The 13,489-nt window shown below is 45.9% G+C and overlaps 1 protein-coding gene across 1 annotated transcript; it reads right to left on the bottom strand.

Annotated features, from left to right (window-relative positions):
• Nucleotides 1-1,250: 1,250 nt before the first annotated feature.
• Nucleotides 1,251-12,263, bottom strand: LOC143997930 (pentraxin fusion protein-like). The gene is made up of 3 exons (XM_077493750.1): nucleotides 12,188-12,263; nucleotides 6,725-6,998; nucleotides 1,251-1,811 (listed from the first exon to the last, which is right to left on the bottom strand). Exons 1-3 carry the CDS (start codon nucleotides 12,258-12,260, stop codon nucleotides 1,643-1,645), a joined length of 516 nt encoding a protein of 171 aa, XP_077349876.1. The 5' UTR covers nucleotides 12,261-12,263; the 3' UTR covers nucleotides 1,251-1,642.
• Nucleotides 12,264-13,489: the final 1,226 nt, after the last annotated feature.

Genomic DNA, 13,489 nt, shown 5'->3' with positions numbered 1-13,489 from the left:
GATGAGCACAGTGGTGGCGTTTGATGGGCACAGTGGCTGCGTTTAATGGCACAGTGGCAGCATTTGAAGGGCACAGTGGCTGCATTTGATGGCACAGTGGCTGCGTTTGACAGGCACAGTGGCTGCGTTTGACAGGCGTTTGATGGGCACAGTGGATGAGTTTGATGGCACAGTGGCTGCGTTTGATGGGCACAGTGGCTGCGTTTGATGGCACAGTGGCTGCGTTTGATGGGCACAGTGGCTGCGTTTGATGGCACAGTTGCTGCGTTTGATGGTACAGTGGCTGCATTTGATGGGCACAGTGGTGGCGTTTGATGGGCACAGTGGCTGCGTTTGATGGCACAGTGGCAGCATTTGAAGGGCACAGTGGCGGCATTTGATGGCACAGTGGCTGCGTTTGACAGGCACAGTGGCTGCGTTTGAAAGGCACAGTGGCTGCATTTGATGGTATAGTGGCTGCGTTTGATGTCACAGTGGCTGCGTTTGATGGTACAGTGGCTGAGTTTGATGGCACAGTGGCTGCGTTTGACGGGCACAGTGGCTGCGTTTGATGGCACAGTGGCTGCGTTTGATGGTACAGTGCCTGTGTTTGATGGAAAACAAACGTAGCCACCCTCTAATGGGAAATGGGACCATAGCAGCAAAAAATGGAATTTGAGGATTTGGAGGAAGAATACATATTTGGCTATAATTTTTTTTTAAATCAGAGTTTAGTGTCACTTTAACTTTCTTGATATAAGGAGCCCCTGACATCATGTACTCCATATTCAGTAAATAAAATGCTACAGAAAATACTCAGAGACTCTGGACATGTAACAGGAGATAGTCAGAGACTGAACACATACTATAGGAGATATTTTAAACTGGAAAAATGCTTCAGAAGACAGTCATAGACTAGAGACCCATTACATGAGACTATTAGCGATCACTGCTATTACTGTCCATTTACTAATCAGTGCTTCCACATTTGTGCTTAAAGTGGAAAAAAGTCCCCCTCCCCCCCTCCTATCTACCTTGCCTAACCTGTATAAAGAATATGTGTTTTTGTATACAGGTTATGCAGGAAAGGTAGGATTATGGGTTATGCAGACATTTTTTAAGAAAAGTTAGAATTTCCTTCCATTTTAATGACACCCTTAACAATAATCCCATCTAATATTTATTTTAACAAGACCAATTACAATAGACCTGAAAAAATAAATAAAAAATAAAATAAAAAACAAGGATGGATGACACAGAAAAAAATAAGATAGTGTGAAAGAAACTTTATTGTCTTTAGTAAGCACCTAGGTAAGGAAACACTATCATCACCAGAACAAGTTTGAACATCTTACATTTGAGGTTTCTCATCTCTTTCTGATTATCGTCACCAGGACAAATATATAAAGAAAATTTCCCCAATGAGGACACAGACAGCAGTGGTTCCAACCCTTCTACACTTCATACAAAACTAGATGACTTTAGCTAATTTTTAAGTGGTCTATTCATAGATGATTTCCCACAATAATCACGCAAACTTTATCCAAGATTCACATCATTGGATGTCCTCCTCTAGCTAGATAGGAGAACAGACGTATCATCATGAAGGATGTGAAATTTGATGATGAACTTTAGGATTTCTTTTGTCGTGGTCCTCTGAATTTTACCAGCAGACATGCTTCTCCTCAGCTACGAGGTCACCGTAGACCTCCACATCGCACAGGGTCAGGTATTCATAGCGCCCCGGGATCACCACGCTGACGTATTGACCCTCCATTCCATTACAGCAGAAAATTGTCGTAGGATCAGAAACTTGGGTGACTGTACCGCACCTGTGGAGAACAAACAAGGATCAATGGAATGATACAGAAAATACACTTGTTTAATTGTAGGAGGTTTACTAAAGGCGCCCAAAGTGTTCATTAACCACTTAAGCCCCGGACCATGTTGCTGGCCAAAGACCAGAGCACTTTTTGTGATTCGGCGCTTAGTCACTTTAACTGACAATTGCTCATTCATACGACGTGGCTCCCAAACAAAATTGACGTCCTTTTTTTCCCACAAATAGAGCTTTATTTTGGTGGTATTTGATCACCTCTGCATTTTTTATTTTTTGCGCTATAAACAAAAAAAGAGCGAGAAATTTGAATAAAACAAATTATTTTTTACATTTTGCTATAATAATAATATTTTTTTCCCTCAGTTTAGACCGATATGTATTCTTCTACATATTTTTGGGGAAAAAAATCACTGGCAGTGAAGGGGTTAACCACTAGGTGGCAGTGTAGGGGTTAAGTGTGTTCTGGGGCGTGTTACTAACTGTGGGAGGGGTGTGGCTATGTATGACACAACACTGATCTCTGCTCCGATAACAGGGAGCTATGATCAGTGTGTCAGGGCTGGCTTAGCCCTTCCTTCTCTGGGCTGGCCGCTCAGCTGTCGGCTAATTGCCAGCTCTCAACTCTCTCCACAGTTACCTAGCTGTCCCTGATCATGCTCCTCTGACCTGCCTACTTAAAGCTGTCCAGCTCACTTCATCTCTGCCTTCGCCTTGGTCACATCACAAGAAACCATTCCCTGCATACCTGGTTAAAGACTGGCTTGCTGACATCCTTTCTGGCTCCTTATCCTGCTTGCTGTTCCTTCACTTGGATCCCTGACTCTGGCCTGGCTGACTACCCGATCTGGTTATTGAACTCTGGACTGGCTGACTACTCGATCCGGTTACTGGACTCTGGCTATGCTTTGACTATCCTTACTCTATTTACCTTATTATTTCTATTTAATAAACAAGTGTGATTTAATTGTACTTCTGTCTCGGTCTGATTCATGGTTTCTGAAACAGTGACACTGTCGCTAGGCAGAATGGGGAGATGCTTGTTTACATTAGCATCTCCCCGTTCTTCCTCCCTGTGAGACGATTATGGGTATCCCCACGGTGATCATGTCTGCGGGACCCGCGATCCGACTCACGGAGGTTACAGCCAGCTCGCGCGTGTGCCACCGGCAGTGCGCACGTGATGGCACAGCTGCAAATTTAAAGGGACGCACAGGTATGCCCATTTGCCTGTCCATGCCATTCTGCTGATGTACATCGCATGCGCCGGACGGAAAGTGGCTAACCACTTGCTTACGGGGCACCTAAACCCCCCTCCTGCCCAGACCAATTTTCAGCTTTGAGTGCTGTCACTCTTTAAATGACAATTGCACGGTCATACAACACTGTACCCAAATTAAATTTTTATCATGTTTTTCCCACAAATAGAGATTTCTTTCAGTGGTATTTGATCACCTCTGTGTTTTTTATTATTTGTTAAATTTTTTTTAAAAAGACCAAATATTTGTGGCAATACACATGGATCTCACATTGGGTCACCACCTGTGAAAGGCTTTGAGGTTATAATGCCTAAATCAGTAAGTTTAATATCAATGTTTCTATATAGATATCGGCTTGTGTCGGGGCTAATACCCCTCCCAGTCATCGGGGGAGGCTCCCCCCAGTTTGTTTGAGCTATCCTGGGGCTAAGACGTTTGGGTAAGATTCTGAAAATGTTGATATGTATTGTAAACATGTCTTCTTCTCCAATTTGTTTGTTGTTACTGAAGGTCACTTCATACAGTTTTTATTGATCTAATTGTGGTTTATGTATATATCCTTAGATGCATGTATTTCCTGAAGAAGCTGAGAAGCGAAACTAGTTGAAATACCTCACCTTCCCCATGAGCTATTGATTTGTTGTATTGTGAATTGTTTTTATATTCAAATAAATTGAGACAAAATCCCTTTACACAATTTATTTTCTCAATGTGTTCATATGTTTAATGTGCTGATGTGTTTAATGTGCTGATTTAATGTGCTAATGTGTTAACAGTCCCCCTGCTCGCATTTTTCTTGATATTTCTGGTTGGAGACCAGAATTTTCCAATACCTATTCTATGTGCACAGTGAATGTCATCATCCAACATCACTGTTGCGGCTTGGAGATTTATTTTGGGGGCGAATCTCTTTATTTGTTTCTAGGATATACACTCACCGCCCACTTTATTAGGTACACCTGTTCAATTGCTCGGTAACCCAAATTGCTAATCAGCCAATCACACGGTAGCAACTCAATGCATTTAGGCATCTAGATGTGGTGAAGATGACTGGCTGAAGTTCAAACTGAGCATCAGAATGGGGAGGAAAGGGGGTTTAAGTGGCTTTGAGTTGTTGGTTCCAGGCGTGCTGGTCTGAGTATTTTAAAAACTGCTGATCTACTGGGATTTTCACACACAACCATCTCTCGGGTTTACAGAGAATGGTCTGAAAAAGAGAAAATATCCAGTGAGCGACATTTGTGTGGAGGAAAATTCCTTGTTTATGTCAGAAGAGAATGGGTAGACTGGTTCCAGATGATTGAAAGGAAACAGTAACTCAAATAACTACTTGTTACAACCAAGGTCAACAGAATACCATCTCAAAACATCAAACCTTGAAGCAGATGGTCTACAGCTAAGAACAGGAAACTGAGGCTACAATTCACACAGGATCATCAAACTTGAACAATAGAAGATTGGAAAATGTTGCCTGGTCTGGTTTTCAGCTGCCACATTCAGATGGTGGGATCAGAATTTGGCGCATGGATCCATGCTGCCTTGTATCACCAGTTGAGGCTGGTGGTGGGGGTGTAATGGTGTGGGGGATGGGGTATCACCAGTTGAGGCTGGTGGTGGGGGTGTAATGGTGTGGGGGGGATATTTTCTTGGCATACTTTGGGCCCCTTAGTACCGATTGAGCATTGTTTAAACTCCAAGGCCTACCTGAGTATTGTTGCTGACCATGTCCTTCCCTTTATGACTACAGTGTCCCCATCTTCTGATGGCTCCTTCCAGCAGGATAATGCACCATGTCACAAAGCTCCAATCGTCTCACCACTGGACAATGAGGTCACTGTACTCCAATTGCCTCCACAGTCACCAGATCTCAATCCTGAATTTATGCCAACAAGAATTAAGGCAGTTCTGAAGGAAAAAGGGGGTCCAACCTGGTTCTAGCATGGTGTACCTAATAAAGTGGCTGGTGAGTGTATATATAATGCTAGGCCCTACCACAGTGTTAGAAGAAGTAAATGGCACACAGGGTTCTCTTTAATGTAAATTGTGGGGGCTCCAGAATATCTGTTCTGAGCAGTGAAAATTGTCTTTCCAGCCTTCTTCGGTTTTTATAACTCTTATGCCACGTACACACGATCTCACATTCCGACAACAAAATCCATTGGATTTTTTCCGACGGATGTTGGCTCAAACTTGTCTTGCAAACACACGCTCACACAGAGTTGGTCTGAAATTCCAAACGTCAAGAACGCGGTGACGTACAACACGTACGGAGAGCCGAGAAAAATGAAGTTCAATGGCCAGTGCTGCTCTTCTGCTTGATTTCGAGCATGTGTGGCACTTTGTGTGACGGAATTGTCTACACACGATCAGAATTTACGCAAACGGATTTTGTTGTCGGAAAATTTTAGATCCAGGTCTCAAATTTTGTGTGTCGGAATTTTCAATGGAAACTGTCCGATGGAGCCTACACGCGGTCGGAATTTCCGACAACAAGCTCCGATCGCACATTTTCCATCGGAAAGTCCGATTGTGTGTACGGGGCATTAGATTGGGTTCTGGAGTTCAGAGACTTCAAAGAGCTGAGGAAAGGAAAAAGCCTCTAACCCTGGGTTGAGGTATTAATGAAGGCCAGCAGACTGTGTCTGGGCCTGACATTGATTTAGGGTTTCACCCGGGAGACAAAATGGTCCCTGTCCAGCATTAAGGGAGTGGGATAGAGAAGCAAGGAGCTGCAAGAGAAAGAGCCGAGAGGTGCAGGGCTGCACATAAGCACAGTGGTGCTAAAAGGTGATGTGAGGGACCAGACTTAAAACCTATGCTCGAGGCCTGAGAAGTAGTTCTGTAATGGGAAGCCAGGAGGCTTGATATACATTTTATTTGTGTTTAATATGATGGTGGAAACCCCTGTGAGGCCAACCCTTTTCTAAGCCCTTGTACACACGGTCGGGGAATCCGTCGGAATGTGTCCTATCGGACCGTTTTGTCGGATAATCCGACTGTGTGTGGTCTCCATTGGACTGTTTCCGTCAGAATATCCGTCGGACCAAATTTTCCAACTTGCTGGAAATATTTTCAGACAAACTGGTCCGATCGGACATACTCCGATCATGTGTAGAGAATTCCGATCGGACAAAGTGCCACGCATGCTCAGATCAAATTCCTACACCAAATCTATTGGCTACTAGCCTGAACTTAGTCCCGTCGTAACGAAATAACGTCATCACGTTCTGAACGATCGGATTTTCCGACAACTTCGTCCGACCGTGTGTATGCAACAGTTTCAGACAAGATCCGTTGGATTTGGTTGTCGGAATCTCCGACCGTGTGTACAAGGGCTTAGAATGTTTACTTTCTCTTTAAATATATTCATAGGTCAAATTCAGTCATGCAGTAATGTCTCTTATTTTGGGTTCAGGGTGGTGCATAGGACCTTTGTCATTAGGCTTTTATTTGCATCAGATGTGTTTTTTATAATAATACAAGTCTATGAGAAGGCAAAACTCTCTTGAGTTCAATGCAGACCAGAAAAAGGTCACCTGTCAATGAATTCTGAATGATCTCTGAAGCCTCTCAAACTGATGCCATCGACACAAGCCCAAAGCCCATTGACACAGGTAACCGTACAGTGTCCTTTCCCCGTGGTACTCACACCGGGTTGTTATTGTCTGGAGAATTTCCAATTCGGATCTCAGCGCCCATCAACCGTTCCATAACGTCATCTGATCGTCCAGTGACTACAACGACATTCACTTTGTATTTCTGTTTCAGGTCTACCTTCCACCAGGGTGATGGGTCCGCATTTGTGTGGGAACAGAAGCCATGAAGCCAGTTGGTATCTGTCACACCATCAATGGCGTTGTAAGCTTGACCAACCTCAAAAAGTGAACTCTCCCAGGCTTCCCCGCTTCTGGCGATATCTGTGGCTGAAGAAAGAAAAACAAAACACACTCAGTAATTATACATCGTGTACAAAGTATTTCCATTGTTCTAAAGGGGCCTTCACCAAAAAATAACTGTAGACTGGAATGGTGTAAACAATTTGACTGAGACAGTGGGATTGATTTACTATAGCTGCAGGGTTCAAAATGAGCTTCCAGGTAAATTTAGGGGAAGACTTATTTTAACCAAATGAAAAATATGGATCATGAAAATAAATTTTTATATTGTCGGTTTTTCCACCTTTTTCTGTAGGCACTTGTAGTCATCCGCAGCGGCAATGCAAGTGGAGGAGAAAGTCGAAAGGAAACTAGTCCCCCTATGGTCTCCTTAGTCACAAAGAGGTGGCATCTGATTGGATGCTGGCATCCCATATGGCATTGGTGGACATCTTGGGCCAGGAAGAGTCTATTCAAGTCCCTGGTTTCCGGGTTTGGTGCGCATTTCTTGTGTGAATAGAGTAGGGACAGGTCACCCATCTGTCAGGGACAGTGATTCACATCAGGGAGAGGTTCCAGACGGGTAGGGGAAGTGCAGGAATGTGCCAGCCTTCCTGGAATTCTCCCCACTTGGATATGGATCAGCCGGACCACATTCTGCTCCTCAAAACTGACGTTGTCAGCACACTGGAGGCCTTACAATACTACTCCTCGCAGTTTCATCCTGTAAGTGTTCCCAGTTGCTACCACTTTTAGGTTGGCTCCGTTCCCTTGCAGGGTCCTTGGGGCCAACCTTACGAGCATGTTCCCACACAGAATTGCACCTAAACGTGCCGCTACTTCACACACAGGAAGCGGAAACTGATTGCTGGTCATGCATACACTTGTGTCATATGGTGCTAAGGGTAATGAGATATCTTGTGATTTTTTTTTGATGTTTACAGTGAACATTCTAATCATTGGCATCCAATCTGGAGAACCCAGTTTTAATTGTATAGGTTTGAAGTGGTGGTAAATTTAGGGGTATACTTATTTTAAACATATGCAAAATATGGATCATGGAAATGTATTTTTATGTGTTGGTTTTTCTAGCATATCACCTTTTTCTGTAGGCACTTGTAGGCAGGGGCAGTCTATTTTCTCCACTACAGGAGGTGCTCACCTGAAACAGCAATGCAAGTGGAGGAGAAAGTCAAAAGGAACCTAGTTCCTCTATAGTCTCCTTAGTCAAAGAGGCAGCATATGATTGGATGCTGGCATCCCATGTGACATTGGTGGCCATCTTGGGGCAGTAGGAGTCTATTCAAGACCCTGGCTTCCAGGTTTGGTGTGCATTTTGTGTTTGGCTAGAGTATGGACAGGCCACCCATCTGTCAGGGACAGTGATTAGCATCAGGGAGAGGTTCCAGACGGGTAGGGAAAGTGCAGTAACATGCCAGCCTTCCTGGAATCCTCCCCACTTGAATATGGACCAGCCAGGCCACATTCCGCCCCCCAAATCAGACGCTGCCAGCACACCAGGGACCTTCCCCTGTTTTTCTTTGCTGTTTCATTCTGTGAGCGCTCCCAGTTGGGTTGCCTTCCCGCTGGGCATGTTGGGTATTGCTGAACTTCAATTTCAATACAAATCTGTTTTCTGCAACTGGACTCTGATCCCGCGTACACATGACTGGACTCTCTGGCAGAATAGGTCTCACGGAATCATTCCGGAGGATATTCCGTTTGTGTGTGGGATAGTCCGATCATTTTTCTTTTAAAAATTCCGATGGGCCTAGAAAAAGAACATGTTTCAAATCTGTCTGACGGACTCAATTCCTATCGGGAAAACCGTTCGTCCGTATGCTAGTCTGACGGACCAAATACGATGCAAGGGCAGCTATTGGCTGCTGGCTATTGAACTTCCCTTTCTATGCGCGTGGGAGGGAGCCACCACCAATGGCATGATTGCAGTTAGCAGCGGCATGCCTAGTGCGCCTGCGTGCTGCTGTCTACGGCGCAGACGCTGTAGACAGCGGTGCCTGTCATTTGCAAATATCTCCTAAACCCCACTTTAAAAAGAGGGGAATTTGGGATTTTGAATGAAGCCATGGCCAGGTATGGTCATGTGCCTCCATTCCTATCATTGTGAGGAAAAGGAGCAAAAATGCAGCAGGAAAAGCAGCAAAGACGCAACAAAAAAGGGTGGGACTTTATATGAAGCTCATGGTAACAAAATTAATAGAATGGTGGATAGTAACATATTTAATGATATAGATACATATTTATCCACTTGCTGCCCGTCATATAGCAAAATGACATCGCAATCCTGACCGGATGTCATATGACGTCTTTCAGGACAGCAAGGCGTTGTGCGCCCACCCTCCCCCCCCGGAGTGCGCATTGCGGTGGTCGTTGTTGCAATGTGTTAGTCTGACACACCGCAACACCGATCTAGGTAAAGAGTCTCTGACAGAGACTCTTTACCACGTGATCAGTCGTGTCCAATCATGGCTGATCACAGTGTAATCAGGAAGAGCCATTGGTCGGCTTTTCCTCACTCAGATGCGAGTAGAGGAGAACCAATCGGCTGCTCCTCTGACAGGGGGAGGTCTGTGCTGATTGATTATCAGCGCAGTCCCAGCCCCCCCAAGGATCCCCACACTGGACCACCAGGGACGCCACCAGGACCACCAGGGATGCCCACCACTACTCACCACCAGGTATGCCACCCATGGCCACCAGGGAATGCAAATCAGTATCCACAATGGATGCCAAACAGTGCCCACAATGGATGCCTGGCAATCAGTGATGCTCATCAGTACCATCCATTAGTGTACATCATTGCCCCCTATAAGTGCCCATCCATGACCATCCGTGCCGCTTATCAGTGCCTATTCGTGCCACCTATCAGTGCCCATCAGTGCCATCTTTCAGTGCCCATCAGTGCTGCCTTTGGGCGGCACCCATCACAGACCACGGCCCAGGTGGATCCGGGCACACTGAGCACTCCTGGTCTAAACCTGGGAAACATCAGTGTTGTGTGAATCAATCAAGTGAACCAATATTGGTGTTATGTGAGTGAATTAATAATTAAAAATGAGGATGGACTGGATGGGAAAGGTGGTTGGTGCAAAAATGAAAAACGATATGGTTGTGACTAAGCGGGAGTGGAGGTGGAGGCCCATAGTGAAAAGTAAACCAAAGAGTGCCGCCACTGAACATGCCCCCCCCTTAGCTCCCGATACTGATGCCCTTGGGTGCCCTTGGGTGGCCCATGGTCCCTGACATTGTGCCATTAAGTGCACATACATCTGTAAGTGATCTTGTTATCCTCCCCTATATTGATACAAGCTATTTTACTCTCCCATTGCAGATACATCACGTGTCTGCTCCTGAAGAGTGGCTTAAAGTCACGAAACGCGTCGAGCTACCAGATGTCGCATACTTCAATTACACGCCCACTAAGATATGTGCTCATATATACAATTTTTTTTTTTGTGACAGGGAACAGAAAGACCATAGACCGTGCAGATGCTATCTTTCAATTGTGTGTACCCAATCATGAATATTGGTGAACTCCTTAATTTTATCATGTGATTAATGCTTCTAAATATGTTACTACCAGATATTACCGTTTTAGAAATTGGCACCATGGAAATGTGCATTTCTATGTATATGAAATTTTAGTGTACGTAAACATGTATCTATGTATCATTAAATATTTTACTATCCACCGTTCTGTTCATTTTGTTACCATGAGCTTCATATAAAGTCCCAACCTTTTTTGTTGCTTCTATGCTGCTTTTCCTGCTGCATTTTTGCTCCTTTTCCTCTTTAACCACTTGGGTACCGCGCTATTGCCGAATGACGGCATTAGCGCGGACCTAGATTTCCAGGACTACGTCTATTGACGTCGTCCTGGTTACGAGCGGCCTGCGCGCCCCCTGAGGGGCGCGCGCGGCGCGCTCTGTGATCGGCGAGTCCGTGAGACTCGCCTGATCACCGATCCGTGTAAGGGGTCGATCCCGACCCCTTATCACGTGATCAGCTGTCAGCCAATGACAGCTGATCATGTGATAGAACGGAGCCGGTAATCGGCTATTATTCCTCCTCGCGCTGACAGCGCGAGGAGAAAAAAAAAAAGCCGATCACCGGCGGCCGTGATCGGGACATCAGTCCCGATCACGGCCAGCAATGAAAGGCACCACATGCCACCTGCCAGTGCCCACCTGCCTCCCGCAGTGCCATCCTGAAAAATAACAAAGTAAAAGTAAGTGCCCCCCGTCTGTGCCCATAATGCCCACAGTGCCACCCCACAGTGCCACCCACAGTGCCACCCCACAGTGCCACCCCACAGTGCCACCCACAGTGCCACCCACAGTGCCACCCACAGTGCCACCCAATCTGCCTCAAAGGTGCTGCACCCCAGTGCCGCCCATCAGTGCCCAGCAGTGCCGCCCATCAGTGCCCAGCAGTGCCGCCCATCAGTGCCCAGCAGTGCCACCTATCAGAGCCACCTATCAGTGCCACCTATCAGTGCCCATCAGTCCCATCTATCTGTGGTACCTATCAGTGCCCATCCGTGCCACCCATCCGTGCCACTTATCCGTGCCACCCATCCGTGCCATCTTATCTGTGCCCATCTTTGCCCATCAGTGCCGCCTTATCTGTGCCCATCGGTGCCGCCTTATCTGTGCCTATTAGTGCCGCCTTAACTATGCCTATCAGTGCCCACAAGTGCAGCCTATCAGTGCCCACCAATGCAGCCTATCAGTGCCCACCAATGCAGCCCATCAGTGCCCACCAATGCAGCCTATCAGTGCCGCCTTATCAGCGCACTTCAATGAAGGAGAAAAATGACCCGTTTGCAAAATTTTATAACAAACTATTAAAACATGATTTTTATTTTTTATTTTTTTGCATCTTTTTTTGTTTGGTTAGCAAAAAATAAAACTCCGAGCTGTAACTAAATACCACCAAAAGAAAGCTCTATTTGTGGGAAAAAAATGATAGAAATTTCATTTGGGTACAGTGTTGTATGCCCGCGCAATTGTCATTCAAAGTGCATCAGCGCTGAAAGCTGAAAATTGGTCTGGGACTGAGGGGGGTTTAAGTGCCCAGTAAGCAAGTGGTTAAAATACCGGAAGGAGATCTTTTGATGACCTACCTGCTGCCATAAGAGTGTATTCAGACCCTCCTCCTCATCTAGTGCACCAAAGTCATTTTTATGTACTTTTTTACCTTTATATTATTCTTACCTCCAGGTGGACGGCTGCAGCACCAAGCCAGACCCAACGACCCCAGGAAAAGCAAAGCCACCAAAGTCTTCATTCTGTAGGAGACACCAAGACACAAAGAGTCTGTTACTATAGTATGTTAGACGAAAAGGTGATTCTGCATCTCTTCCTCAGTATCATCTCTTCTTTCTCTGGTACTTAGAAATATCTTTTCTTAGTATTAAAATAAATTCTCTTTCAATCGGATCTGTAATTTCATATGCAGTGCCTTGAAAAAGTATTCATACCCCTTGAAATTTTCCACATTTTGTCATGTTACAATCAAAAACGGAAATTTATTTTATTGGTATTTTATGTGATATACCAGCCCGCCCTCCCCTTCTTCCTCTCCCTTATGACCCCTACAATAGAAACTTTCTGCTTGAGTGCGCATGCGCGGGACTTCCGGATCGCCACGCTAACCGGGAGCTCCGCTCCGCTCCGGCCGTCTAAGGCATACAGACCGCGCAATCGACAGCGAATATTTTCAGCGAGACCATCCACGCACTCCGGACACGGCAGAGACACCTCCCGTATGTCGCAGGGGCTTCCCAAGAGGGACGTTAACCGGCATCTTAATTTTGGCCTGGTTCCCCCTGAGCCTTCCAAGATGGCGGCCGCGTTGAACCCAGGCAGCAGCACCGCTACAGGCCCCATCGAAGCAGAACCTCCGCTGACTCCTCTTCCTCTTGTGAGTAGTGGCCAACATCCCTTCTCATCCCCAGCATCCACTGAATCTCTCCTAAGCAGACTGCAGAACGGGATGCCTTTTTCCCCCCTCAGTAATACGCCGGGCAGTATGCTAGCTTCCCCACAGGCCCCTGTCATGCAGGCTATTCACTCCCCTGACATGGCCCAGCTTCTCAATAGCTTTTCTGACATGCTGGCAGTAGGCCTTGCTCAAAATGCTGCACAGATTACTACATCCATTAAAGCAGATATACAGAGCCTTGGGGCCAGGATAGACGCGATTGAACAGGCGGTTGATGACTCTAATGCACGCACAAACCAGAACACTTTGTGTATACAATCGCTTCAGGATCAACTTGAAACTGCCCATTCCAAATTAGAAGATTTGGAAAACAGAAGCAGACGATACAATTTCCGTATCAGAGGCATCCCTGAATCCACTTTAGATGTGCAGGACTCAGTCAAAGCCTTGATTAAAGATCTTATCCCTGATATTCCTGACCACAGGCTGGAATTGGATAGGGCGCACAGAGCCCTTCAAGCCCCTCGTCAAGATGGCCTCCCCAGGGATATTGTTGTCAAACCCCACTTTTA

This window comes from Lithobates pipiens, unplaced genomic scaffold (genome assembly GCF_037356315.1).
Source record: "Lithobates pipiens isolate NorthernLeopardFrog02 unplaced genomic scaffold, aLitPip1_a1.2 Scaffold_19, whole genome shotgun sequence".
In the NCBI taxonomy this organism is placed as follows: Eukaryota; Metazoa; Chordata; class Amphibia; order Anura; family Ranidae; genus Lithobates; species Lithobates pipiens.
This window is presented reverse-complemented; position numbering and strand designations above follow the sequence as displayed.

What these genes read in the sequence shown, in the direction of transcription:
- LOC143997930 (XM_077493750.1), bottom strand. Translation starts at nt 12,260, where the DNA reads ATGAAGACTTTGGTGGCTTTGCTTTTCCTGGGGTCGTTGGGTCTGGCT. An exon ending in CTGCAGCCGTCCACCTGGAG is followed by an intron (nt 6,999 to 12,187) that starts GTAAGAATAATA and finishes TTCTTTCTTCAG; the next exon opens with CCACAGATATCGCCAGAAGC. An exon ending in CCAGACAATAACAACCCGGT is followed by an intron (nt 1,812 to 6,724) that starts GTGAGTACCACG and finishes TGTTCTCCACAG; the next exon opens with GTGCGGTACAGTCACCCAAG.